At 41.4% G+C, this 27,660-nt stretch overlaps 1 protein-coding gene across 1 annotated transcript in view; it reads left to right on the top strand.

Moving 5' to 3' along the window:
- TENM4 (teneurin transmembrane protein 4) overlaps nucleotides 1-27,660 on the top strand; it is a 209,140-nt gene that overhangs the window by 93,268 nt on the left and 88,212 nt on the right. Inside the window, exons 9-10 of the mRNA XM_044285413.1 lie at nucleotides 21,950-22,051; nucleotides 23,562-23,756. Of these exons, the coding sequence (XP_044141348.1) occupies nucleotides 21,950-22,051; nucleotides 23,562-23,756 (297 nt within the window). The remainder of the gene's footprint in view (nucleotides 1-21,949; nucleotides 22,052-23,561; nucleotides 23,757-27,660) is intronic.

Here is a 27,660-nt window from a genome sequence, read left to right as displayed (position 1 = left end):
GAAGAACGTGTGAAAAATCACCCGCCTCCCTTCATTGTCCTCTAATGTAATTTAATATGGGATAATATATTGCTATGGTGGGATTGTGCGCTTCGTTAATGCCATTGACCAGGAATTTTAATGGAAACTAGAATTTGTGTAGAGTTTAATATCATACATTTATACTACTGCTATAATAGTGCCCATAAAGTATCAGCAGCCACATATCAGTGCCCATAGAGAAGGAATGCCCATGCAATTGTGGCAACCACTTATCAGTGACCTGAATATCTATATAATCCCAGCGACATCAGTGTCTGTATAATAATACCAGCGACATCAGTGTCTGTATAATAATACCAGCGACATCAGTGTCTGTAGAATAATACCAGCGACATCAGTGTCTGTATAATAATACCAGCGACATCAGTGTCTGTATAATAATACCAGTGACATCAGTGTCTGTATAATAATACCAGCGACATCAGTGTCTATATAATAATACCAGTGACATCAGTGTCTATATAATAATACCAGCGATATCAGTGTCTGTATAATAATACCAGTGACATCAGTGTCTGTATAATACCAGTGACATCAGTGTCTGTATAATAATACCAGCGACATCAGTGTCTGTATAATAATACCAGTGACATCAGTGTCTGTATAATAATACCAGTGACATCAGTGTCTGTATAATAATACCAGTGACATCAGTGTCTGTATAATAATACCTGTGACATCAGTGTCTGTATAATAATACCAGCGACATCAGTGTCTGTATAATAATACCAGTGACATCAGTGTCTGTATAATAATACCAGCGACATCAGTGTCTATATAATAATACCAGTGACATCAGTGTCTGTATAATAATACCTGTGACATCAGTGTCTGTATAATAATACCAGCGACATCAGTGTCTGTATAATAATACCAGCGACATCAGTGTCAATATAATAATACCAGTGACATCAGTGTCTGTATAATAATACCAGCGACATCAGTCTCTGTATAATAATACCAGCGACATCAGTGTCTGTATAATAATACCAGTGACATCAGTGTCTGTATAATAATACCAGCGACATCAGTGTCTGTATAATAATACCTGTGACATCAGTGTCTGTATAATAATACCAGCGACATCAGTGTCTGTATAATAATACCAGTGACATCAGTGTCTGTATAATAATACCAGCGACATCAGTGTCTATATAATAATACCAGTGACATCAGTGTCTGTATAATAATACCTGTGACATCAGTGTCTGTATAATAATACCAGCGACATCAGTGTCTGTATAATAATACCAGCGACATCAGTGTCAATATAATAATACCTGTGACATCAGTGTCTGTATAATAATACCAGCGACATCAGTGTCTGTATAATAATACCAGTGACATCAGTGTCTGTATAATAATACCAGCGACATCAGTGTCTATATAATAATACCAGTGACATCAGTGTCTGTATAATAATACCTGTGACATCAGTGTCTGTATAATAATACCAGCGACATCAGTGTCTGTATAATAATACCAGCGACATCAGTGTCAATATAATAATACCAGTGACATCAGTGTCTGTATAATAATACCAGCGACATCAGTCTCTGTATAATAATACCAGCGACATCAGTGTCTGTATAATAATACCAGTGACATCAGTGTCTGTATAATAATACCAGCGACATCAGTGTCTGTATAATAATACCAGTGACATCAGTGTCTGTATAATAATACCAGCGACATCAGTGTCTGTATAATAATACCAGCGACATCAGTGTCTGTATAATAATACCAGCGACATCAGTGTCTGTATAATAATACCAGCGACATCAGTGTCTGTATAATAATACCAGTGACATCAGTGTCTGTATAATAATACCAGCGACATCAGTGTCTGTATAATAATACCAGCGACATCAGTGTCTGTATAATAATACCAGCGACATCAGTGTCTGTATAATAATACCAGCGACATCAGTGTCTGTATAATAATACCAGTGACATCAGTGTCTGTATAATAATACCAGCGACATCAGTGTCTGTATAATAATACCAGCGACATCAGTGTCTGTATAGTAATACCAGTGACATCAGTGTCTGTATAATAATACCAGCGATATCAGTGTCTGTATAATAATACCAGCGACATCAGTGTCTGTATAATAATACCAGCGACATCAGTGTCTGTATAATAATACCAGCGACATCAGTGTCTGTATAATAATACCAGTGACATCAGTGTCTGTATAATAATACCAGCGACATCAGTGTCTGTATAATAATACCAGCGACATCAGTGTCTGTATAATAATACCAGCGACATCAGTGTCTGTATAATAATACCAGCGACATCAGTGTCTGTATAATAATACCAGCGACATCAGTGTCTGTATAATAATACCAGCGACATCAGTGTCTGTATAATAATACCAGCGACATCAGTGTCTGTATAATAATACCAGCGACATCAGTGTCTGTATAATAATACCAGTGACATCAGTGTCTGTATAATAATACCAGTGACATCAGTGTCTGTATAATAATACCAGTGACATCCGTGTCTGTATAATAATACCAGTGACATCCGTGTCTGTATAATAATACCAGTGACATCCGTGTCTGTATAATAATACCAGTGACATCCGTGTCTGTATAATAATACCAGTGAATCAGTGTCTGTATAATAATACCAGCGACATCAGTCCCTGTATAATAATACCAGCGACATCAGTCCCTGTATAATAATACCAGCGACATCAGTCCCTGTATACTAGTATCAACCATATGTGTGCCCATGTAGGAGTATCCGCTCAGTTCCTTTGCAGTGACCCTAGCCCTAGGAGTGCCCATGTAGTTGTTTCAGCGGCACACCATTGCCAATGTACAAGCACGAGCTGTGAGATCTTGAGGGCCGCTCTCCAGGATCGCCGTCTTCCAGCTAAGATGGTTGTTACACTTCAAGAAGCCATTCTTGGGTAGATTCAGATGCGCACTGGCCACAACCAGCTTTATTAGTCTTCATCCCCGGCAAACAGGTGATCACATCACAGTGTACTCTCCACAATGGTCAGCGTACAACACGGGACACACCACAAGTTCTGGGCCGTCTGGCTGCTAACTATACCCTAACTCCCAAGATCGCTATGTACCACCCAGTGCCTGTAAAATTCATCACAGTTTATACCATACGTCTGGTACTTCGGCGCCATCTGTCTCTTGCCCGGTTGGGAGCTCTGCTGGAAGAGCTGGGCCCATATTAACATGAGATCTTCATCTTGCCCACTGTCTGAAGAACAGAGGGAAACATTTTCCCAGACTTTTCTTTCATCCCCAGCCTTCCCTGGGTGCCACTCTGGCAGCTCTAATGTCACAGTGCCATTCCAGTGACCATATTACACTGTGATGGAGCCTTCAAATCACCTTCTAGCAGATAATCTCATGTCTTATTTTCAGCAGTACAGTCGGCAGCTCACATGAGGGTCCGAGGCGTGCTGCGGAGGCGGCAAGGACGTCGTTGACCAGATGCTGTACTGGCCTGGGGGCAGCTCCGTACCAAGCAGCCAAAGTCAGCAGCTTTGCTCTCAGATCTAGGCAATGCCATCACAACGCATGTTTCTTTCAAAAAGCCTTTTGAAAACACATTGGGATGAAGCGGCTGCGAGCAGAGTTCACCCGCTGTGCTAGTTCACGCCAGGCCGGGCCTAGGGGTGGGCAGGAAGGAACTGAAGCTATCCCTAAGGTCTCCGAATTGCTATCCTATAGGTGGTACCTCTAGGGCACTGTCTGTTGTCCTTGTGGGTCTCAACGGGTTGGTTGATTAATGGTCTCGGTGATAAGATGGTTTGAGGCCAGTCAGTTTTGACCACAGGGACTGCTCTTGCCTTTGTGGGCATCTGGAGATGTGTGACTTTGCCTATTAGGGCCACCAGAATGGATGAGCATGCCAGATAGTAGGCACATACTCACATGGGGCACCTGAAAATGCTTGCACTTGGAGGACACCAAGCAGCGGGCACTAGAGTGCCTACGGGCCACCATAGGATGTATGGTAATCTATTGCAACCACCATGGGCCCCAGGTGGCAGGTTGTTACCCACTGGTATCTCAGGGGGTAACTGCCTACTATGGGGCACAAAATATGAGGGGCACCATCCCACGGAAAAATTGCAGGTGCCCATCAAGAAGGATGAGGGAGTTACCAGAAGGTTGGTATATACCCACATGGAGGGCGTATCTTCAGGGCCGGTGCTACCATAAGGCAGACCAAGCGCCCGCCTTAGGGCGCACACTGGGGGAGGGCGGAAAAATGTGACATGGAGGGTGAGAAATGTGACATGGGGGTCTGATGGCTGACATTGGGGGCTGATGGCTGGGGGATGATGTCTGACATGGGGGTCTGATCTGAGGTCTGATTAACATTGGGGGTCTGATTGCTGGTCTGACCTGAGGTGTAATGGAAAATATTTTTTTTCTTATTATCCTCCTCTAAAACTTAGGTGTGTCTTAGAGGGCGAAAAATATGGTCCTTAAACCAGCCATTGACTGAAGCAGAGAGAAGATACCAGGACCACAGAGAGGAGAAGCGTGGGGGGGGGGGCACCAATATGTAGCTTCGCTTGTGTTGGCAAAAATCCTTGCACCGGCCCTGCGTATCTTGCCCATGGCTGCAACCATGGGAACCATTGGGATGCATGTGCTTACTCATTGGGACCAACAGCAGCTCCAGGTGCGATGGTGTTGATTCCAAAGGGCAAGCACATGCATCTCGGTGGTTCTCATGGTGGCAACCATGGGTAAGCTATGCCCTCCATGTGGGTTTACACCAACTTTCTGGCAACTCCCTCATCTTTTCTGATGGGCACCTGCAATTAGCCAGCCTCTGTGGGAAAGTGCCACTGTTCATGGACTGTTGCCCATCGTAGACGCTTGCTTATATGGAATATCTGCATGCAGACTGTTCCTGCCTTTGACTTGTGATTCTTCTGCCCGGCATTGTATATGATGTATACCCTGCATGCCCAGAGCCTGCACATATACGTTACCGCTGCACCAGAAATGTCTTCTGATGGAAGCTGTGACAAGGTCATGGAGCATCAACACAGCCAGGAACGATGTGACAAAGTCTCTGCTCTGTGCAGTTGCTCTGTCACCATGAGGATGGCGGCAGCGTGATGGCTGTCCCTCTCTGTCAGGATCATGTCTGCAGCTGCTGGATTCCTCGTAGACTTTGTTATGGGGGGGAGGCAAAAATTTAATCCTGGCTGGAAGATACAGAAGCTGTCAACGACGTAAAGTGCATAGCGGGGCAGAGCAGTGCGGTTCTCTGTATCACACGTGACAGGCTTGGATACATGACCTTAGCAGACATTATCGTGTATGATAGGCCTAGATACAGCAGCTCAGCAGGCAGTATCACATATTGTAGGCTTAAATGCTTCAGCTCAGCAGACAGTATCGCACATGATTGGCTTAGATACATCAGCCTATCAGACAGTATCACATACTTTAAGCTTAGATACATCACTTCAGCAGACATCAATACATAATATATGCTTAGGTACATCAGCTCAACAGATGGTATCACATACTATAGACTTAGATACTTCAGTTTAGCAGACAGTGATGCATATTATAGGTTTAGATACCTCAGTTCAGCAGACAGTGATACATAATATAGGTTCAGATACTTCAGCTCAGCAGAAGGTTACACATGGTAGGCTTATACACATCAGCTTAGCAAGGAGTTTAGTAGGCAGTATCACACCTGAAAGGCTTAGATACACCAGCTACGCACACAGTATGATGATGATGATGATGATGATGATGATGGGTTTAGATAAATCTCCTTTGCAGACATTATCGGACATGACAAGCTTAGATCCAGAAGGTATCACATCTGATAGGGTTAGACATAGCAACTCAGCAGACAGTATCGCACATGATGCGCTTAGATACAGCAGAGTTACAGTGAAGATTAACCCTTTTTTTTTTTTTCCATCTTAAACGTGTTGGTTCTTGAATAGCATGCCAGAGTTGTAGTCAAGACTGACACTATTTGGTGATATAGCTCTGTTCATCCTGGTTCGTGGAACACAATGCCAAAGCTGCAGTGAAGACTGACACCTTCACATGTTCATCCTGGAGTGGCTACCGTAAAATTCCTTCACTTTATTGAGAACCTAGTATTGATTTGAATGGACCCTGAAGACGGCAGCTTATTATTATTATTATTATATTTATTTTTTATTTATTTTTATTTTTTTCGGCTTGGTTTGTGACACCACGTAGACACCTCATGCAAACAGCAGCGGAGCTGGAGGACAGCTCTGCTCCATTAAGGATGGCTGCTTTCTTGAGGAAAAAAACAGCACCACACATGTCTACAGGTTGTGTCTGGTACTGCAGCTGAACCGCATTAATTTTAATAGAGTTGAGCTGCAATACCAGACGCAACCCTCCGGGCCCTTGTGATCACTGAGAGTCCCAAAAGTTGTCCATTTCATAGGACAATCCCAAGAAAATGGGACGGTTCTAGGAGGAGTAGTCCAGGTGATATATATATATATACTTACTTGCCAACAGTCCCGAATTTGCAGAAATTGTCCCTGATTTTAAGAGACAGTCCCTGAAAATTTGGGCTGTCACAGAGCAAAAATAGCCCTCTTATGTAAGCTCTACCCATAAATGAGTGGTCCCACATGGGGTCGTTCCTGGGGCAGGGCCTATCTGTCCTGAACGAAATTATTTACACATGGCGTGTAACCTAATGGTAGCGATCGAACCTATGATTTACCGTCTGTCAGTCCTTGGCCCCAATGGTGTCGGTTGTAGGTCTGACACCATTACCAGTAGCGTTGAGCGAATCGAAGTCCACAAACTGGACTTTGATCCGAATTTCAGGATAAATTCGATTTTGCGCGAAACCAAATGTTCTGAAATAGTGCAAAAAACTAAAATCATACTTGCCTCATCCATTTGCTCGCGACGGGCCGGCCGCCGCCATCTTGCTTGAAGATATATTGCACGAAATCCCGTGTGCGGTGACGTATGACTTGCGAGATTTAGCGCTAGATCTTCAAGCAAGATGGCGGTGGCCAGCCCGTCGAGAGCAAATGCGTGAGGTAAGTATGATTGTGTTTTTTTATTTTAATTTTACACTCTGTTATTTATATCAGAGGCTGCGATCATGTATCAATGCTGCATCTGAGGGGTACAATTACGTGAGGTGGAATTAGGGCAGGGAAAACGCTGCTTCCTCTCATTGCACCCACTACTTACAAAGAAATGCGCCTCCTGACGATGTCCCCTTTGTATGGTTTCACAAAAGCTCCATAAACCTCAACCTTTCTCTGTTGTGTACAACTAGGCCGGAGCCTGCTGTAGAGTGTCACCATGGCAACTTATGATGTCTGCTGCCTGTACCTGGTTCAGCCTCGTAAAACTGCGGGCTTTCTGCAGATCTGCTTTCACTGGAGTCCAGCTTGTAATAAAATAAGAAGCCACAATGTGAAATGGCTGTTCAGAGAGAATTCCTAAGTCTCTCAGGTGGTCTCAGAGGTCCATCCTGCACAATAATGAAGTCTACCCTTCAGTACCGAGCAAAAAAACGCGGAGTAGTCTAAAAATAAAGTTAGAGGGTAACTCAGCATAAAACGCCAAAAATATAACACATAGCAACCCCCAACCCCCTCATCTTAATCTATGCCAAGGATGCCAATTACCATGGGACAGTCCTAGATTCACGACCACCTTCCCCAGGACGTCCTGCTTACTTCATTCCCACTTGCCACATGTAGAAGTTCTTCTACTTAGAACGTCCTTCTACTACCCCATTATAGGAACATGAAGGTGGTTGCTGGTAGTGTTATAGGGGGCACTGATTATGGCTGGCAGTGTTACAGGGGCACTGATTATGGCTGGCAATGTTACAGAGGGCACTGATTATGGCTGGCAGTGTTACAGGGGCACTGATTATGGCTGGCAGTGTTACAGGGGCACTGATTATGGCTGACAGTGTTATAGGGGGCACTGATTATGGCTGGCAGTGTTATAGGGGGCACTGATTATGGCTGGCAGTGTTATAGGGGGCACTGATTATGGCTGACAGTGTTACAGGGGCACTGATTATGGCTGGCAGTGTTACAGGGGCACTGATTATGGCTGGCAGTGTTATAGGGGGCAATGATTATGGCTGGCAGTGTTATAGGGGGCACTGATTATGGCTGGCAGTGTTATAGGGGGCACTGATTATGGCTGGCAGTGTTATAGGGGGCACTGATTATGGCTGACAGTGTTATAGGGGGCACTGATTATGGCTGGCAGTGTAATAGGGGGCACTGATTATGGCTGGCAGTGTTATAGGGGCACTGATTATGGCTGGCAGTGTTATAGGGGGCACTGATTATGGCTGACAGTGTTACAGGGGCACTGATTATGGCTGGCAGTGTTACAGGGGCACTGATTATGGCTGGCAGTGTTATAGAGGGGCACTGATTATGGCTGGCAGTGTTATAGGGGGCACTGATTATGGCTGGCAGTGTTATAGGGGGCACTGATTATGGCTGACAGTGTTACAGGGGCACTGATTATGGCTGGCAGTGTTATAAGGGGCACTGATTATGGCTGACAGTGTTATAGGGGGCACTGATTATGGCTGACAGTGTTACAGGGGCACTGATTATGGCTGGCAGTGTTATAGGGGGCACTGATTATGGCTGGCAGTGTTATAGGGGGCACTGATTATGGCTGACAGTGTTATAGGGGGCACTGATTATGGCTGACAGTGTTATAGGGGGCACTGATTATGGCTGGCAGTGTTATAGGGGGCACTGATTATGGCTGACAGTGTTATAGGGGGCACTGATTATGGCTGACAGTGTTATAGGGGGCACTGATTATGGCTGACAGTGTTATAGGGGGCACTGATTATGGCTGGCAGTGTTATAGGGGGCACTGATTATGGCTGGCAGTGTTATAGGGGGCACTGATTATGGCTGGCAGTGTTATAGGGGCACTGATTATGGCTGACAGTGTTATAGGGGGCACTGATTATGGCTGGCAGTGTTATAGGGGGCACTGATTATGGCTGACAGTGTTATAGGGGGCACTGATTATGGCTGGCAGTGTTATAGGGGGCACTGATTATGGCTGGCAGTGTTATAGGGGCACTGATTATGGCTGACAGTGTTATAGGGGGCAATGATTATGGATTAATGTCAATGTTTTGGAGGATTTGACTATGGCTGTTGATATGGGACCACTGAATGTGTCTGGCCATGGCATAGGGCTGGCTATCATGTTATGAAGACTCTGGCTGTGGTTGGTAATGTTACGAGTGCCATGAATGTTGGCATTATGGTCCCTAAAAATGTTTCTGGCAATGTTATGGGAGATATGACTGTGACTGGTGATGCTAAGGGGGCTGTGACTGTGGTTAGCTATGTTATGGTGGCTTTTAAAAGTATTATGGGGGCTATGACTGTGCCTGGAAGTGTTATGAAGGCTATGAATATGGCTGGAAATGTTATTGGGGCTCTGATCGTGTCTGGCAGTGTAATGGGGATTCTGTGATGGCAATGTTATGGGGGCTCTGACTCTGCCTGCAAATGTTATGGGGCTATAATTGTGCCTGGAAATGTTGTTGTACGGTCTATGAATATGACTAACAATGTTATAGAGGCTCTGAATGCGGCTGGTAATGTTATGGGGGCTGTGATTCTGCCTGGAAATGTTATAGGGGCTATGATTGTGGCTGATAATGTTGTTGTAAGGTCTTTGAATATAACTGACAATGTTACAGAGGCTCCGATCTTAGCTGGTTATGTTATGGGGGTTCTGAATGTGGGTGGCAATGTTATGGGGGCTGTGATTGTGGCTGGCAATGTTATGGGGGCTGTGATTGTGGCTGGCAATGTTATGGGGGCTGTGATTGTGGCTGGCAATGTTATGGGTGCTGTGATTGTGGCTGGCAATGTTATGGGGGCTGTGATTGTGGCTGGCAATGTTATGGGGGCTGTGATTGTGGCTGGCAATGTTATGGGGGCTGTGATTGTGGCTGGCAATGTTATGGGGGCTGTGATTGTGGCTGGCAATGTTATGGGGGCTGTGATTGTGGCTGGCAATGTTATGGGGGCTCTAATTGTATTTAGGAATATTACGGGAGTCCTAATTGTGCCTAGCAGTATTATGGGTGGTGTGACCATGCCTGACAATCTTATGGGGCATTGTACCCATGTATGTGTCACACCCCGAATCCCCTAATATGTCCCTCGCCCTGAGTCCCAGTACAGCTGCACTGCAGCTGGCAGCACAAGCCAATGTCCGCCCTGAATGTCACCTCCAGAAGTCCTGTCGTTGCAGCATACATTTATTTCCCGTATAGGGCCGGCCCTGCATCCATATTGCTTATATACCGGCGCCCTGTGTACAGCTGTGCATTACTCTTGGTTATCAGGATAGAAGGATAAAGAGATAAAAGTGATTTGCGCGGTAAACAGAACACAGCGGACTCAGGAGCTCACAAAATTTCTGCAATAAATTGGATAAGTTAATAGCATCGGGATTAAGTTAAAACACTGAAAGGATGGCGGCCATTATTTACCAGCAGCTGATACAACCGCGCGCCCAGCAAATTAACCAGCCCCTGATTCTCTGTGCTGAGGCGGCATTATTTCACTAACTGGCAAATTCAGTCAAAGCAGCCGCCTCGCTGGATGTAAAAATAATAGCGTAAGAATAATAAGCGATTTTTTTTTTTTCCACCATCGGACGTGACTCGAAGTTTTCACAAAGCAAAATATACAATTCTAATGTTTTGTAACAGAACAAACTATGATTATTGTACACAAAGGGCAGTATTATAGTAGTTCTATTCTTGTACATAGGAGGCAGTATTATAGTAGTTATATTCTTGTACATAGGAGCAGTATTATAGTAGTTATATTCTTGTACATAGGAGCAGTATTATAGTAGTTATATTCTTGTACATAGGAGGCAGTATTATAGTAGTTATATTCTTGTACATGGAGGCAGTATTATAGTAGTTCTATTCTTGTACATAGGAGCAGTATTATAGTAGTTATATTCTTGTACATGGAGGCAGTATTATAGTAGTTATATTCTTGTACATAGGAGCAGTATTATAGTAGTTATATTGTTGTACATAGGGGCAGTGTTATACTAGTTATATTCTTGTACATAGGAGCAGTATTATAGTAGTTATATTCTTGTACATAGGAGCAGTATTATAGTAGTTATATTCTTGTACATAGGAGGCAGTATTATAGTAGTTATATTCTTGTACATAGGAGCAGTATTACAGTAGTTATATTCTTGTACATAGGAGCAGTATTACAGTAGTTATATTCTTGTACATAGGAGCAGTATTATAGTAGTTATATTCTTGTACATAGGACCAGTATTATAGTAGTTATATTCTTGTACATAGGAGCAGTATTATAGTAGTTATATTCTTGTACATAGGAGCAGTATTACAGTAGTTATATTCTTGTACATAGGAGCAGTATTATAGTAGTTATATTCTTGTACATAGGAGCAGTATTATAGTAGTTATATTCCTGTATATAGGAGCAGTATTATAGTAGTTATATTCTTGTAGATAGGAGCAGTTTTATAGTAGTTATAGTCTTGTAGATAGGAGCAGTATTATACTAGTTATATTCTTGTACATAGGAGCAGTATTATAGCAGTTATATTCTTGTACATAGGAGCAGTATTATAGTAGTTATATTCTTGTACATAGGTGGCAGTATTATAGTAGTTATATTCTTGTACATAGGAGGCAGTATTATAGTAGTTATATTCTTGTACATAGGAGCAGTATTATAGTAGTTATATTCTTGTACATAGGAGCAGTATTATAGTAGTTATATTCCTGTACATAGGAGCAGTATTATAGTAGTTATATTCTTGTACATAGGAGCAGTATTATAGTAGTTATATTCTTGTACATAGGAGCAGTATTATAGTAGTTATATCCTTGTATATAGGAGCAGTATTATAGTAGTTATATTCTTGTACACAGGAGCAGTATTATAGTAGTTATATTCTTGTACATAGGAGCAGTATTATAGTAGTTATATTCTTGTACATAGGGGGCAGTATTATAGTAGTTATATTCTTGTACATAGGAGCAGTATTATAGTAGTTATATTCTTGTACATAGGAGCAGTATTATAGTAGTTATATTCTTGTACATAGGGGGCAGTATTATAGTAGTTATATTCTTGTACATAGGGGGCAGTATTATAGTAGTCATATTGCTTTTCATACAGTATTTAAGCAAATCTCATCTCTACATAACTATATATATATGGCTTGAAAATGGTCCAAGGAGCGGACCGAAACGTCGCTGCTTGGGTGAATAAATGATCCCACATTTTTTCACCATTGGATGTGCTGCGGTGGATTTATTTCTATATATATATATATATATTTTGTTTGTAATACTAATGGATTCTACTTTAGGCATGTACAGTTAGTGACTTGAACCTTTGTGTTGTTTTATGGGGCATTAAGTTTTTCTTTTGCATCACCATTTTTGGGTAGAGCTGACAAGTTGGTTTGTTCAATCATTTTTGGGTAGTAATAACTCAACGCTTGAGGCTTTTTTGCTCGTCGTACATATGGCTCTGGCACACCAGGCAGCACTGTTTCACTGAACATTCAGAATAAGCTACAGGGCAGGAAAATGTGCTGCGCGCCTCCAACCAAGTATTTAAATAATCTCCTTGAAACTAAGCAGAACCTCTGAATGTTAGATGCCTGGAACAGCAGGCAACAGATGCAGCTTCTTTAGTCTTGAACCTGTCTGACCACTTTTGAGGGCTTGCACTGCAGGGTTCAGCTAGATTCGGTCAAGAATGCCCTCAAAGCTGGCTCTGCCCCTGTTTGTCACAGGAGTCTTTTAGTTATGACTTCTGCTTCATGTCTTGGTCTAAATTTAGGTTTTCTCTCTGGCTCATGCTGTGATTTGGTGCATAGTCCTTACTGGCCTTCTTATTTAGATTTATATTCTAATCCTGGTCTTATCTGAGTTTTTGCTATGGTTACTGACTTTCCATCCAGGACTGTCCTCCATACAGGCTTTGTAAGCCACCATTTTTAAATGGATCAAAACAGCTTTTTTTTTATTTTTATACAAACACAGAAATCGCTCTCGATATCTTCATTAAGCCGTAAAGTGAATTTGGCTCAACATCCAGCGAGGATCTCACAAAGCAGATTTGGATACATGACTCCGCCAGTAGATTTGGGTAAAGCTGTGCTGTTAGTAATTAGTCTGACCATACAATCCCTTCTTTAGTCTTACCAGCATATATGTCTGTCGCTGCAAAACCTGCTTCCATTTACCCGTATTTCAGTCACAGGCTAAATCCATTTACAATAGATGTCCATGTACTGAAGCCACCCCACCACGACTATGGGCCTGTCAATCATTTTGATTGACGGATATAAATAAATATTCTGATGAACGCGTGGACATGAGCTGACCTTTCACTCACCAGTAGTAAAGAGCTTGCGAGTGTAATTTCTTTAAAAAATACAAATAAAATAGTAAGACATACTGGAACATTAGCAATTCAGAATTTGAATAGTAGAAACCAGAATTTCTTTAACCTCACCACCCCAAACTTGATAACCTTGGGCATCTGCATCAACCACCCTTCCTGATGGCCGCTGTGTGGTCCTATCCGGCCAAGTAGGAGTGGAGAAGAGCCCATGTGTGGTCATGTCTTCCTCTATGGGTATCTAAAGGAATTGACCACATCCATAACTCCCATAAACTTAATCATGGAGGTCACATACATGGAGAACCATTAGTAATAAGTTGGAGCAACTGGACCTGTTGAATTATCTCTTGAAGATGTTTTGTTAGTCAACTGACTTTGACAACTGATTGAGAAATCCAGTGGGCTGACTAGCAAAATATCTTCAAGAGAAAATATAGGTCCAGTTGCTCTTCCTTTTTACTGCTGATATACCTTGACCTGGGTGAATGAGACCCTTCTCAGACATGTCCTGTATGTGGTTCTGATTGCATTCAAGTGGACTTGGGTCCCCACCAAGTTTTTGTTTAAGAGCCTCTCTGAGTCTTAAAGTGGTTGTGCGGCAATGGGCATATATGACCTGCCCAGTGTTTGAACTGGGTTCCTGAGTGCTCCATTCCGCCTGACTTGAGGAAATTAGAATGGGCATATACTTGACCACAGCTCATTCAAACCCCTTGGTGGAGACCACAAAATGCAGCGCTAATAAATGCCTGATCGCTGGAGATCCCTGCTATGGCCCCCATATAATAGTCATTTATGACCCCTTCTGTGGACCGGTGATAACTATCCATTGTGGCTCAACCCCTTTTAATCTTTTACCCCCCCAACAAAAAGTAAGAGGTATTCCAGCAACAAGGAGGTTGTGAACTGTTAGCTGAGACCCCCACTCATCATAAGACCGTAGTAGACCAGATGGGGACTGTAGTGATGGTTGACCATGCACACCACTCCTGGAGATACCCAAGCCCAAAGTGATGAATGGTGCTCACAGGACCACCATTCTCATGATTGATGCAGGTCCCATCAGTTGAACCCCTACTGATCTAACATGAGATAAGGATTTTACCAGGATACTCATTTAATTCCCTGTAGTAAAAAAAGATAAAAACCAATGTCAAGAAAAATATTAAATGCAATTACATAATTCATAATATTTGGCCTAGATATATTTCGGAGACCCCCATAGACCTGCCAGGTGGGACCCTGCTTAGTGTTCCCCATTGGTGCAGATGCTAGGCCTAGGGCTATTGAATTTTAATGTGCTGCATTTGCAATGGAAACATGTAATCAAAGCAGATCGCAACAAAGAGAGGTTGATCAAACAGAAAAAGCATTAGCGGAGTTCAGATCCTCATCTTCTTGACTCTTCACATGAGTAGGTAAATGGTGCTGATACCCTGCAAACAACAATGTCATTTTCGCATATTTCATATTTCCACTTCCACTCACGAGTTTGTGGCTCATCCGCGGTTTGCAGAAATGAAAAAAATTCAAAAAATTGATTTTATTTTTTTGCACTGTTCCTTTGATCCGGCCAGGTTAATGGGGATCGATTTGGTTCTGGATAATCTTCCTGACACTAAAAGGTGGTTTACATCAAAGCTTGCAGAGTGCATTTGCTAATGAAATCCCATTTGTCATTAACATTCCTCGATGCGAGAGAAATGTTACTTTGTATCCAAAACCTTGTTACAGAAGGAATATAAAAAAAATCTAAAGAACTAATTGCTTTTTATTTTTAATTTCTAAAATCCTCTTTAATCAGCGCTTTTGTTCGTGAGCGTGTTTTTGTTATTTTTTTATTTGGAACATATTTACCAGGAACATTAACATCTCTACAAGATATTGCCGGGTTTATGGATCTTTTGTAGCCAATTTAAAGCACAGTTTGCCAGCGCCGAATGGTTCTTCTTCCAAGGACAGATTTGTTAACAGCTCTAGGGCTCTTGGGTCACTGGACTCCCATCTGTACATGGGTTATGTGATTTGTGGGGAGTTGTACAATGTTATTTAGAATTACTCTGGATATTATACCAAGGTTTTAAAGGATAGTCATTAAAAATTATATTTACATGCAAAATACTGTACAGTACATGGTTTTTAATTCTGAATGTCCGTCATCATGTTTCAGAATAAAGCACAAATGTCCTGTTCACATGTTCAAGAAAATAACTGATATAATAATCCCCCTTCTGTACAAAAATATAACCACTATAATACTGCCTCTAGTGTAGAAGACTATAACTACTATAATACTGACTCCTATGTACAAGAATATAACTACTATAATACTGCTCCTATGTATAAGAATATTACTACTATAATACTGCCCCTATGTACAAGAATATATATCTACTATAATACTGCTCCTATGTACAAGAATATAACCACTATAATACTGCTCCTATGTACAAGAATAACACTACTATAATACTGCCTCCTATGTACAAGAATATAACTACTATAATACTGCCTCCTATGTACAAGACTATAACTACTATAATACTGCCTCCTATGTACAAGAATATAACTACTATAATACTGCTCCTATGTACAAGAATATAACTACTATAATACTGCTCCTGTGTACAAGAATATAACCACTATAATACTGCTCCTATGTACAAGAATAACACTACTATAATACTGCCTCCTATGTACAAGAATATAACTACTATAATACTGCCTCCTATGTACAAGAATATAACTACTATAATACTGCCTCCTATGTACAAGAATATAACTACTATAATACTGCCTCCTATGTACAAGAATATAACTACTATAATACTGCTCCTATGTACAAGAATATAACTACTATAATACTGCTTCTATGTACAAGATTATAACTACTATAATACTGCTCCTATGTACAAGACTATAACTACTATAATACTGCTCCTATGTACAAGAATATATCTACTATAATACTGCCATCTATGTACAAGAATATAACTACTATAGTACTGCTCCTATGTACAAGAATATAACTACTATAATACTGCTCCTATACACAAGAATATAACTACTATAATACTGCCTCCTATGTACAAGAATATAACTACTATAATACTGCCTCCTATGTACAAGAATATAACTACTATAATACTGCCTCCTATGTACAAGAATATAACTACTATAATACTGCCTCCTATGTACAAGAATATAACTACTATAACACTGCTCCTATGTACAAGAATATAACTACTATAATACTGCCCCCTATTGATACAAATGTTATATTTTCCCAAAAATTTATAATATCTAGGACTATTTTTTAATTTTATTAATACAAAATTCTTCTTTTTGGATACTTGAAATCTTGGTAAATAAACCCGCCAGTGAAGGGCACAGTCTGGTATATGGACAGCATTTTAAAATGTTGCCAATATTTTCTCCAGAGACTTTCATAGCGTCTGGCTTCTATTTCTGCAGATAAGAAAAGTCAAACCTTGGCCTTTTTATACCTGTTATGTAAATGTCCTCCGTGGCTAGAATTCCCTTGGGCCAAGGAATCTAAAACAATGATTTGACTTCCATTGTAGAAAATGCACATTTCCATGTCTTTGTTCAGCTGAAGCCCTTTCTATGGAGACAGGTTATTCCTAATTATTTAATAATTTAGAACTTTAAGAGGCTTTCTGCCCGATGACAAGATGAAGGTGGATTTGTCGGCTGCACCATTGATTTGGAGAGTCTCTACGGCTGTGGATTAGACTGGTCAAATTGTAAAATTACTTATTTTTAACCAGTTTAGAATTACAGCAGATGAAGCCAATTTGATCATTCATAGGAACCCTTTGCTGAGATGGTAGTCCTTACATTAGGACAGATGTCCTAATAATGGTGATCAAGTGGGTGGAACGTCGTAGGTAGTTTAAACTTGGAGGAGTCGCCAGAAAGCTTGGAAATAAGGCCCTGCTCTTAATGGCATGTATAACAGAAACCATCCTTAATGGAACCCCAAATGGAGGCTTGTAGCACTTTCCCTTTAAGTCTTTTTAACCATTTACGTAAGGATTTGAGGTGACACATGACGCTGTAGACACTCAAAGAACAGAAGGAGCCTTGTCTCGACGTATTTTAGTTTCGGTATTCTGGTGAATTTTGCTAAGGAAGCAAAAAGAGAGAGCTCACCATAGGGCAGTAGGTTCACAGTTCGTGGAACAATTGTAGAAAGTAAAAAGTGGAGGCTCACCTTTATGGAGTTGTGTATGAATAGGCACAACTCTATCGTGGTTTTGTAGGTAAAACGTGTCCGGCACACAGGTATGCAGCCGTCGTGTCCAGAGGCTTCAGGAGATGAGACACAATCTTCTCCAATGGAATTTGCAATGGCTTAAAATGGTTAGATGATTTTTTTTAGGGCAAGACTACTTTTTATAGCCACGTCATGGTGGTTGGTGCCCACTAGTTTATCTACCTAGTGAAAGGAAGCCTGGTCTTGTGATAGGTGGCCCTCAGAGGGGTGGTTCTTGCTAGGTTAAGTAGGGATTGGACCATAGCTTTGCATATGACTGGAAATATAGCTAGGTATGATGACACTGTTGGTTCTCTACTTCCATATCATCTAGTCATTGAGTGGTTACCTGAAATACCAGTGGAGTAGTCATAGGTGCTACATTGGCTGCAGTTGCATCTTGACCACTATGCCAAGAGTTGGAGAACAGTAGAGCTATTTAGCTATAGTGGCATGTAACGTCGTTGGTTGCGGGACCAGGAATGATTTCTATACCAAAACTGAATAGCTTCCAGAGTTCTATTCTATTCATGGTATTCATCTCTCAATATGCAGATTCCATTATAGTTTGAAGGTAAACAAGTCCATATTACTAAGTAGTTATCGTTCAGAAAATGGAGTCTTGATAGACATTTCAATTAAGTCCATCTCTATTTGTCGTACAGTAGAGTACAGACTATCATTCACTGTTATCTGCCATTTCAAGCTAATGAGAGGCTGACTGTACTGTTCCTCATTGGCATGAAGGACAAGAAGTTCACTGATTACCACGTATCTACATACCTCCAGTGATGAGAACCTCCAAAGACGTTTCCATCTAGGTGTGAGATATCAGTCGCCCTTATAATGCTTTCTATTCTACGTTCATGTTCCTTTTATCTAAATCCAGTAACTATTGGATTCCTTCTTTTCAAAGCATATGTTACATATTATCTTCACATTTTCGGATTTGTAGTAAATGCCCTAATAGGGAGATTGATCTGTGTTGCCAGTGCCTTGTTTTTCCTCTATATTCCATCAGATCATGTCTCAGTTGTCCATCACGAGCCACTTTAAAGGGAAGGCGTCTTGTAGTTCTCAAAGAGTTAGATTGAAGGCTTGGTTTTCACTGATAATTTTTACCATGTGCGGTGTTCAGCTCTGCTTTGAATTAGCTGAAACATTGGAATCAGTGCAGGAATGGTGGAAGTGGAGGGAGCTGTCCCGGGATTTCACTTCTTTGGTACTCACTGGTTCTTCTGCTGAAGATCCAACACTTGTAAATGTAGCATGACCACTGTAGATCATAAGTGGTTGTCAACCCATTTTTTTATATCCTGTTAGGATTGAGGTAATGCCTTCTACTCAAGACTCCCATATATTAAAGGGCATCTACTACCAAGAAGAGTTCTTGCTCTGGAGTATCTTTGGAAATTATATAGACTTGGTCATGCTTGCCCCTTAAATTACCTATATAAGACTTCTTGATTTCTGCGTAGGCTTCACTATGGGTTTTGGCTCACAATAACTGATGTGTGAACTCGGCCTTAGAGTGGCCTTCTTCTTGGCCACTTTAACATGGTGTAGAATTGCTCAAGGTCAATGAAAGAGGTGAAGAAGGACCAAGATCCACTGCTCCATGTGGGGATAGATGTGGTGGCATGGGTAAGCACTAATATGGGACTTAAAACTTTGCCTCCCGAATGCATGCTTAAGCAACTTTTTTTTTAAAGTCTTGATTTTAAATGTTTCCTGGTGCCTCTATATGCTACCTTTCTTTCTCTCTATGTTAGAGAAAGTGGGGGTGGGGGTTGTACGCAGCAGATCAGAGTGTGGAGAAGGTGGAAGGCATCCAGTGGTGTAACTAGAAATGACTGGGCCCCACAGCAAAAATTATTATGCTAGGACCCCCACCCCCCCCCCCCCTACCCGCAAGTTCTTCTCAACCCTCTCATCCCATGCAACCCCCACTCCTGTGGCTAATCAAGATTGCTTTCTGATGAAACTCATCAGCCAGTCCGTCAGTTTTCTACATGTATGTACTGTATGTCATGTTACTGTTTAGACTGTCATTGTATAATACTGTTGAGGGGACCCTAACAATAAAATCTTTTAGTCCTCCTCCTGGGTGGGCCCCTTTTGAGATCAGGCCCTTTCCCTATAGCTACGCCATTGAAGGCATCAAAAGTGGGCAGCTCTCACAGGCTGCAGATAGGGAGGAAAATACAAGGCTGTATGCAGGAAGAAGACAGCAGCATCCTGGACACACGGGTCCAGCATGTATTAGGGAACAGGTTGTACACTAGATATCAGAGGGTCTGAAAATAAATGAAAAAATGATGATTCCAGACTTAAATTTAGTGCAACTTTTTACTGTAGCCATAAAATAAATATATCAAAATATATTTTCCATGTCACCGCTCACAACCCCATTCAATTTTAAGGGGGAAAAAACCTTGCGTTTCATTTTTTTTTTTTCCATGGCCTGATTTCAATTTCACAGTATTTTTTTCATTTTATTTTTTCTTACAATACATAACCCATCAGAAAGGGAGATGTGACAGCTCTAACAACACTTTAGGAATTCATTACATGTGTGTTAGGAGGGCGGATAGGAATATCATGAATGGATATTATGCCGAGGTCAGCATGGTCAGCTTACCCAGTGATCATAATCATACGGACAGACTCGGAAATGCAGGATGGATCAATAAATTAATAGGTGCCGTAACCTTGTAGCCTTTTTGAAGTGCTTTAATGGAAAACACAAGTTCCTGCCTCTACTTTTTGCTATTTTCTTGACAACTACTCCTGACATCTATTTAACACTGATGGTCTCCAAAATGATAGGCTGCAGAATCTTTTTCCTTTGTTTTCACTCTTCTCGGGGAATTGCTCTTTTGTTCTGACACGATACCGAAAATGAAGCTGCGGCAGCATCTCAGGAAATATGTATTTTTTTTTATTTATTTTTTTCCCTACGATGGACCTGATACCCTCAAATGAATGATGGGCAATTTTTATGTGGAGCAAAATTAGACAAGAATGCAACTTAGGAATCAATCCTTATATAATCCTGTGCAGCGAAACTACAGGGGCTTACTCTTTTTGGCTCAGTGGTCCCCTATCAGATAAAGGTAGCACTCTGGTCCTTTGGGATGGAAGCCAACCTAATGTAATCATTATACATGCCACGTTATCTTACTGTACAAATGAAAACCAGATGTTTAGGTTGTACATAATCTGTAAATTATGTACAAGGGAGTGTTAAGTCATCAAGGGTTACCTGTTGTTCCTAAGTAAGTTTTGTGGTATGGCCCAGTGGCTTCCTATAATAGTGCCTCACCATAAAAATGGCTACCACAGTGCTCATATGGTCATGCCAATCGCAGAGCCCCCATAAAAGTGCCTTCTCCTGTAATAAAGCCCAATGCAGTGCCTCTATGATAGAGCCCATGTTGGTGCACCAAAGATGGAACCTAGTGCCCTAACAGTGCTCCTGTGGTAGATCCCAAGGCAGTGCCCCAATCATTGAACGCCCAACACAGTTGCCCTTGTGATAGAGTTCTAACATGGTAGAGCCTAAGGCAGTGGGCCCTGTAGTACAGCAAAACATGGTGGCCTCTGTGGTAGAGGGGAAGGTAGTGGCCCCTGTTGGAAAATTTATGGGGAAGCCAGGAGAGATAGCTGTCAGCCAAACGATGCTGACATCTATCGAAAGTTTATGGGCAGCTAAAGATTCATGTGAACAGTCGTCAACCGCCACTCATCACTAACTTCTTTCAATACCTCATCCCTGAAAAGTCTGTCAGAAATCGGCAATCTAGAACTAATACCTTCTGCCAGGACATTTCCCAGTTTTGCAATGGAAGGCTCCTGCAATGTGGTGTGTGCATGGAGAAGGAAGTTGGGGTCACCCTAAGCTTGGACCATCTTTCTCCACTCCATGACCTCCAGAGCAATTTGCCGGCAGCCAGCCTCCCTACAGTCATGTTTGCACATTTAGATGTATGTAGGTTAGTGCCTGAAGTGATAGTGATGGGGATTTCAGCAAGTGCCTTAGGGTTCTCCAAACTTTCACATATTGTCTGCTAAAGCTCACCTATTTACCCTGTATGCCACTCTTATTCTGTCCATTACATTTGAACGTGTATTTATTTTTCAGAATCCGTGGATGACTGTCCCAGTAATTGCTATGGAAATGGAGAATGTGTGGCTGGAAACTGTCACTGCTTCCTAGGCTATCTTGGACCAGACTGTGGAAGAGGTAAGAAAACACATTTTATATTTAAGGAGAAAAAAAGATAAGTGGAGACAAAATACCATAAAGGTAACCCATGTGGCTGCTACGGGGCCTCCAGAGAGCTTTCCATGTTGGTCTCGTCTTCATTTTAGTTGGTGGTGAGAGCTTGGTCTGGGATTTGGTTTCCAGAGCTGCTGCAATGCTAGACATGAAAGTAGGAGTCATCCCTCCCAATACTTGTTTCACACTCGTGATTCATTATTATGCCTCACCTTCCATTCACCCAGATAGGCACAAAAAACCATAGACCTATTTATGTAAAGTCAGCCTTTTACAGGTCCAGTGAATAGAACAATCCCTGAAAAAAGAAAGTTGGTTGAGATGTATAGAGCTGAGGCCACAAGACCTCCTGGTACTAGTGGTGCTGTCTGAAACAAGATGTTTAGAAGTGTGGTGTGGGACAAGGCCACTAGAACCTCCTGCTACAAATGGATTAGCAGTGTGGTGTGAGATTTGGTCATCAGGACCTTCTGTTATGACTGGTTAGGATTGTGGTGTGGAATACAGGGGCATAGCTAAAGGCTCATGGGCCATAGTGCAGGAGTTTAGCTTTTCTCCCCTTCCCTCATTGCTTTGGGGCCAGAAGCCGAGAAGCACATAGCCTTTGTGCCTCAGTCAAAAATCAAAAGGACCCCCCCCATGCCAAATTCTTCACCTAACCCCTTCCCTCCAGCCAGAGGTGTAACTTAACCAGCATACACATTCTAGAATACCAGTGTCTTCTTATGTGGCACAAGGGTCTTTAGGCCCCCTCAGGCTCCTGGGCCCGGTAGCGACTGCTACCTCAGCACCCCCTATAGTTAGGCCCATAGTGGGATGGGATTAACAGAACCTCCTGTTATGTGTGGTTAGAACGTGGCATACGACTGGGCCACCCGGACCTCCTGTTACAAGTGGTTCAGAAGTTGGTATGGAATGAGGCCACCAGGATCTCTTGTTACAAGTGCTTAGGACTTTGGTGTGGTATAGAGTCACCAGGATCTCTTTTTGGAAGTGGTTTGGAGTGTGGTATGGATTGGTCACCAGGACCTCTTGTTGGAAGTGGTTTGGAGGGTGGTATGGATAGGTCTCCAGACACTCTTGTTGGAAGTGGTTTGGAGGGTGGTATGGATAGGTCACCAGACACTCTTGTTGGAAGTGGTTTGGAGGGTGGAATGGATTGGTCACCAGGACCTCTTGTTACGAGAGGATTAGGAGTGTAATATGGGATGGCTTCACCAGGGCCTTCTGTTATGAATGGATAGAAGTGTGGTGTGGGATGGGGTCACCAGGACCTTCTCTTCCACATGGTTAGCAATGTGGCAGTGTCAAGCATTCCCTGAAAAGGCCTTATTTTCTATCTTGCTGTGGCACTCTGAATCCTGTGTGTACCCCAATGCTGGGAGGTCAGACACTGTAAATTGGACAGTGGAAGGAGAAGGGTCCCCTTTGAACATTAAAACATTGTTATGATATTTTTCTTATCTGTCCCCAGCATCCTGCCCTGTGTTGTGCAGTGGTAACGGACAGTACATGAAGGGGAGATGTCTCTGCCACAGCGGCTGGAAAGGTGGTGAATGTGATGTCCCCACAAGCCAGTGCATTGACATAACCTGCAGCAACCATGGCACCTGCATCAGTGGAACCTGCATCTGCAATCCAGGGTACAAAGGAGAGAACTGTGAAGAAGGTAAAAAGAAAATTTGCAGAAGAGCGGATTTCATTTTCATATGTAATTCCCCAGGAAATTTAATTTAAAAAAAAGGTTGGAACAGCAGCAAGAAGGATGGATCTGAAGACAAGACAATAGGGGAGGGAGGAGGACGCAGCTGACTGCTGGCCTCATCTGGTCCGGGTCCATAAGCAGCAAAACATTCCAAGATAGAAAATCCTTTTGTAGTCTTTTTCTAAAAAAATATTCTTGGATCTCATTCTAGGAGACGCGATAAACTGTACGAATTGTGCAGAACATGGTCCTTTCTTCATGGTCATCAATGACCACATTATGCTACGGTAATGCTTCGTTGGGCTCCAAGATCTTTGATATCTGCCCATTAGTGAAGACCACACTATGGGAGCTTAGTAACATAGCATAAAGAGAAGTGTCCTGCGGAGTGTGGGGGCAGGAAAACCTTCTCTCGAGTATATAATTGTATAGATTCCTAGTGCTGAGCACTTACAAGCTGCCATGTCTCTGAAGAGGACTAGTGACCTGAGACTAGAGAAATGCATGAGAGATAGAGAGATAGATAGATAGATAGAATATGTGCACATTTTTACATTACACCTGATCTCTCAGTAGGGTTCACTCCTGGTTTTGGCTCACAATAATGGAAATAACTGGCCAAGTGTGAACTTGGCCTTAGATTGAAATTAGATAGATAGATAATGGATATTAGATAGATAGATATGAGATAGATAGATAGATATGAGATAGATATGAGATAGATAGATAGATAGATAGGAGATAGGAGATAGATATTAGATATCAGCTAGATGGATTAAAAAAAAAAAGGGTAAATGGGCAGCACACTCCAAAATGAATAAAACATGAAAAATGTATTTGGTGAATACATTTTTTTTTAATTCATTTTGGAGTGTGCTGCCCATTTACCTTTTTATAAAATATATTTTGGACATTGGTCTAGTTCCATTGGGCTTTGCACCTCATAATTTTTGCTGGTTTCATTTTCCTGGTGCTGCCATTTTTGCTGAGATAGATAGATATTTGGTACAGAAAAATAGCTGGATATGAGAGAGATTGATAGATTAGATTAGATGGATAGTAGATACATATCCCAGTTCTGGGTTCACAATCATAAAAGACATAAAATCTTTCCATTGAGACAGTTTTATCTTCCTAATCCTCCAGTTGTGCCGGTTATGGAGGATTTCTCACCATAAATGACTTAAGCCTTGCAGTCCAGTCCGGTTCATCCCTGGCTGAAGAACATAGCGTGGATCAGATCTCATTAGCTCAGCTTGGTTACAAGTCCAAGACTAGCACAGCTGGAGCTGGTATTTCTCCTACTTCTCATGATAAGGACCATTTGGGGATTTGTGCCTGTAAGAATGCAATTCTTCTCGAGGAATTAGATTAATTATGTGGATTAAGAAGATCTGGATTGTGTTAACATGACCATTTGTTGCTTGTCAGGAAGTTCACAGCTCTAGTGTTGCCTTTGCTAATAGTGAATATTTTTATTATATATATATATATATATATATATATATATATATCCGCCCTCTGACTCGTATACATTGTATGAGCTACAAAGAGGGGAGGTGGAAGTGACAACTGCTCTGAATACATTATCTGTTTCACAAATGTGGTTGACACATTTCTAGGTGATACAGCAATTGCCTTGATGAGTCCAACTGAATTACAACGTTGCCTCTTGTGTACAAGAATATAACTACTATAATACTGCCCCTATGTACTAAAATATAACTACTATAATACTGCTCCTATGTACAACAATATACCTACTATAATACTGCTCCTATGTACAAGAATATAACTACTATAATACTGCTCCTATGTACTAAAATATAACTACTATAATACTGCTCCTATGTACAAGAATATGACTACTATAATACTGCCTCCTATGTACAAGAATATAACTACTATAATACTGCCTCCTATGTACAAGAATATAACTACTATAATACTGCTCCTATGTACAAGAATATAACTAATATAATACTGCTCCTATGTACAAGGAATATAACTACTATAATACTGCCTCCTATGTACAAGAATATAACTACTAAAATACTGCCTCCTATGTACAAGAATATAACTACTATAATACTGCTCCTATGTACAAGGATATAACTACTATAATACTGCTCCTATGTACAAGGAATATAACTACTATAATACTGCCTCCTATGTACAAGGATATAACTACTATAATACTGCCTCCTATGTACAAGAATATAACTACTATAATACTGCTCCTATGTACAAGGATATAACTACTATAATACTGCCTCCTATGTACAAGAATATAACTACTACAATACTGCTCCTATGTACAAGAATATAACTACTATAATACTGCCTCCTATGTACAAGAATATAACTACTATAATACTGCCTCCTATGTACAGGAATATAACTACTATAATACTGCCTCCTATGTACAAGAATATAACTACTATAATACTGCTCCTATGTACAAGAATATAACTACTATAATACTGCTCCTATATACAAGAATATAACTACTATAATACTGCCTCCTATGTACAAGAATATAACTACTATAATACTGCCTCCTATGTACAAGAATATAACTACTATAATACTGCTCCTATGTACAAGAATATAACTACTATAATACTGCTCCTATGTACAGGAATATAACTACTATAATACTGCCTCCTGTGTGTAACTATAATACTCGTTCACGTACAGCCTGTGGTTAGATCTTGCTGTATAATCTCTTGTCTTGTATCCTACTTTCTGTGCCAAGTGTAGGCCCCTAAGGTTCCATTTCCCCCCCAAGTCCCCACAATGGTGCAGTCACTCGAAAAGAACCAAGCCCAACAAAGAGAGTGTATCTAATCCTGTCCCAGAAAAAACTGCCAAAAACCTGGGTAGTGGGGGGTGATAATGTCCATTGTATCAGCTCCCTCATGAAAGGATCTCATTTTAACATGAAAAATGGTCATAGGATTATGATAAATGGGGTGCTGTGACACGTACATTCTCCTCTCATAATCCCGGGTCGGGGAGCTGAGGCAGCAGAATAGCCTCCTCTATGTGACAGAGTCTCTTTTAAAAAGCTGTCTCTCTTTTCCTATTGACCTTCAGAGTAAGTGATTAATGACGGAGCGCTCTCTGTTTGTCATCTGTTGAGGCTCCTCTCGCGCAGCGCTCATCCCATCTGCTGTGGTGTGTTGTAGACCGCTGCCCACCGCCTTCATTCTATCCTCTCAGTTATAGAGACTTTATTTGGATTTCTCAGTTTTTTTTTCTTTAGTTTATATAATGCCTTTAGGTCAGTGGGAGTTAAATATATTTGATGGAACAACTCGATAAAAAAAAAAAAAAGTTACCAAATAAGTTAAAAAAAAATATTTATTTAAATCAAAAATTTTCAAAAAATCTAAAATTAAAGTTATGCCATATATTTGAACTTTTCAAAATGAAAAAACAAAATGAAAATAATTTAAAACATATTTACTATGTGGTCATTTATTTATTTTCCCTTAGATGAACCCCTCAATTTCTAGTGAATGAGCTGACTGTCTTAGGGTCCATTCACACGTCCGTGGTGCATTGCGGATCCGCAATACACGCAGCCGGCACCCCCATAGAACTGCCTATTCTTGTCCGCAATTGAGGACCAGAATAGGACATGTTCTATTTTTTTGCGGGGCCAAAGCCCGGAAGTTCGGGGTCGCGCTACGGAAATGCGGATGCGGAGAACACATAGTGTGCTCTCCGCATCCATTCCTGCCCCATTGAGAATGAATGGGTCCGCACCCGTTCCCGATATTGTGGAACGGAGGCGGACCCATTTGCAGACATGTGAATGGACCCTAAGGGTTCATGCGCAGGAATGTATTTTTTTCCGTTT

The sequence above is a fragment of the Bufo gargarizans genome, chromosome 3 (genome assembly GCF_014858855.1).
Source record: "Bufo gargarizans isolate SCDJY-AF-19 chromosome 3, ASM1485885v1, whole genome shotgun sequence".
Lineage (NCBI taxonomy): Eukaryota > Metazoa > Chordata > Amphibia > Anura > Bufonidae > Bufo > Bufo gargarizans.
Note: the sequence above shows the minus strand (reverse complement) of the source record. Positions and strands in the feature narration are given on the sequence as shown.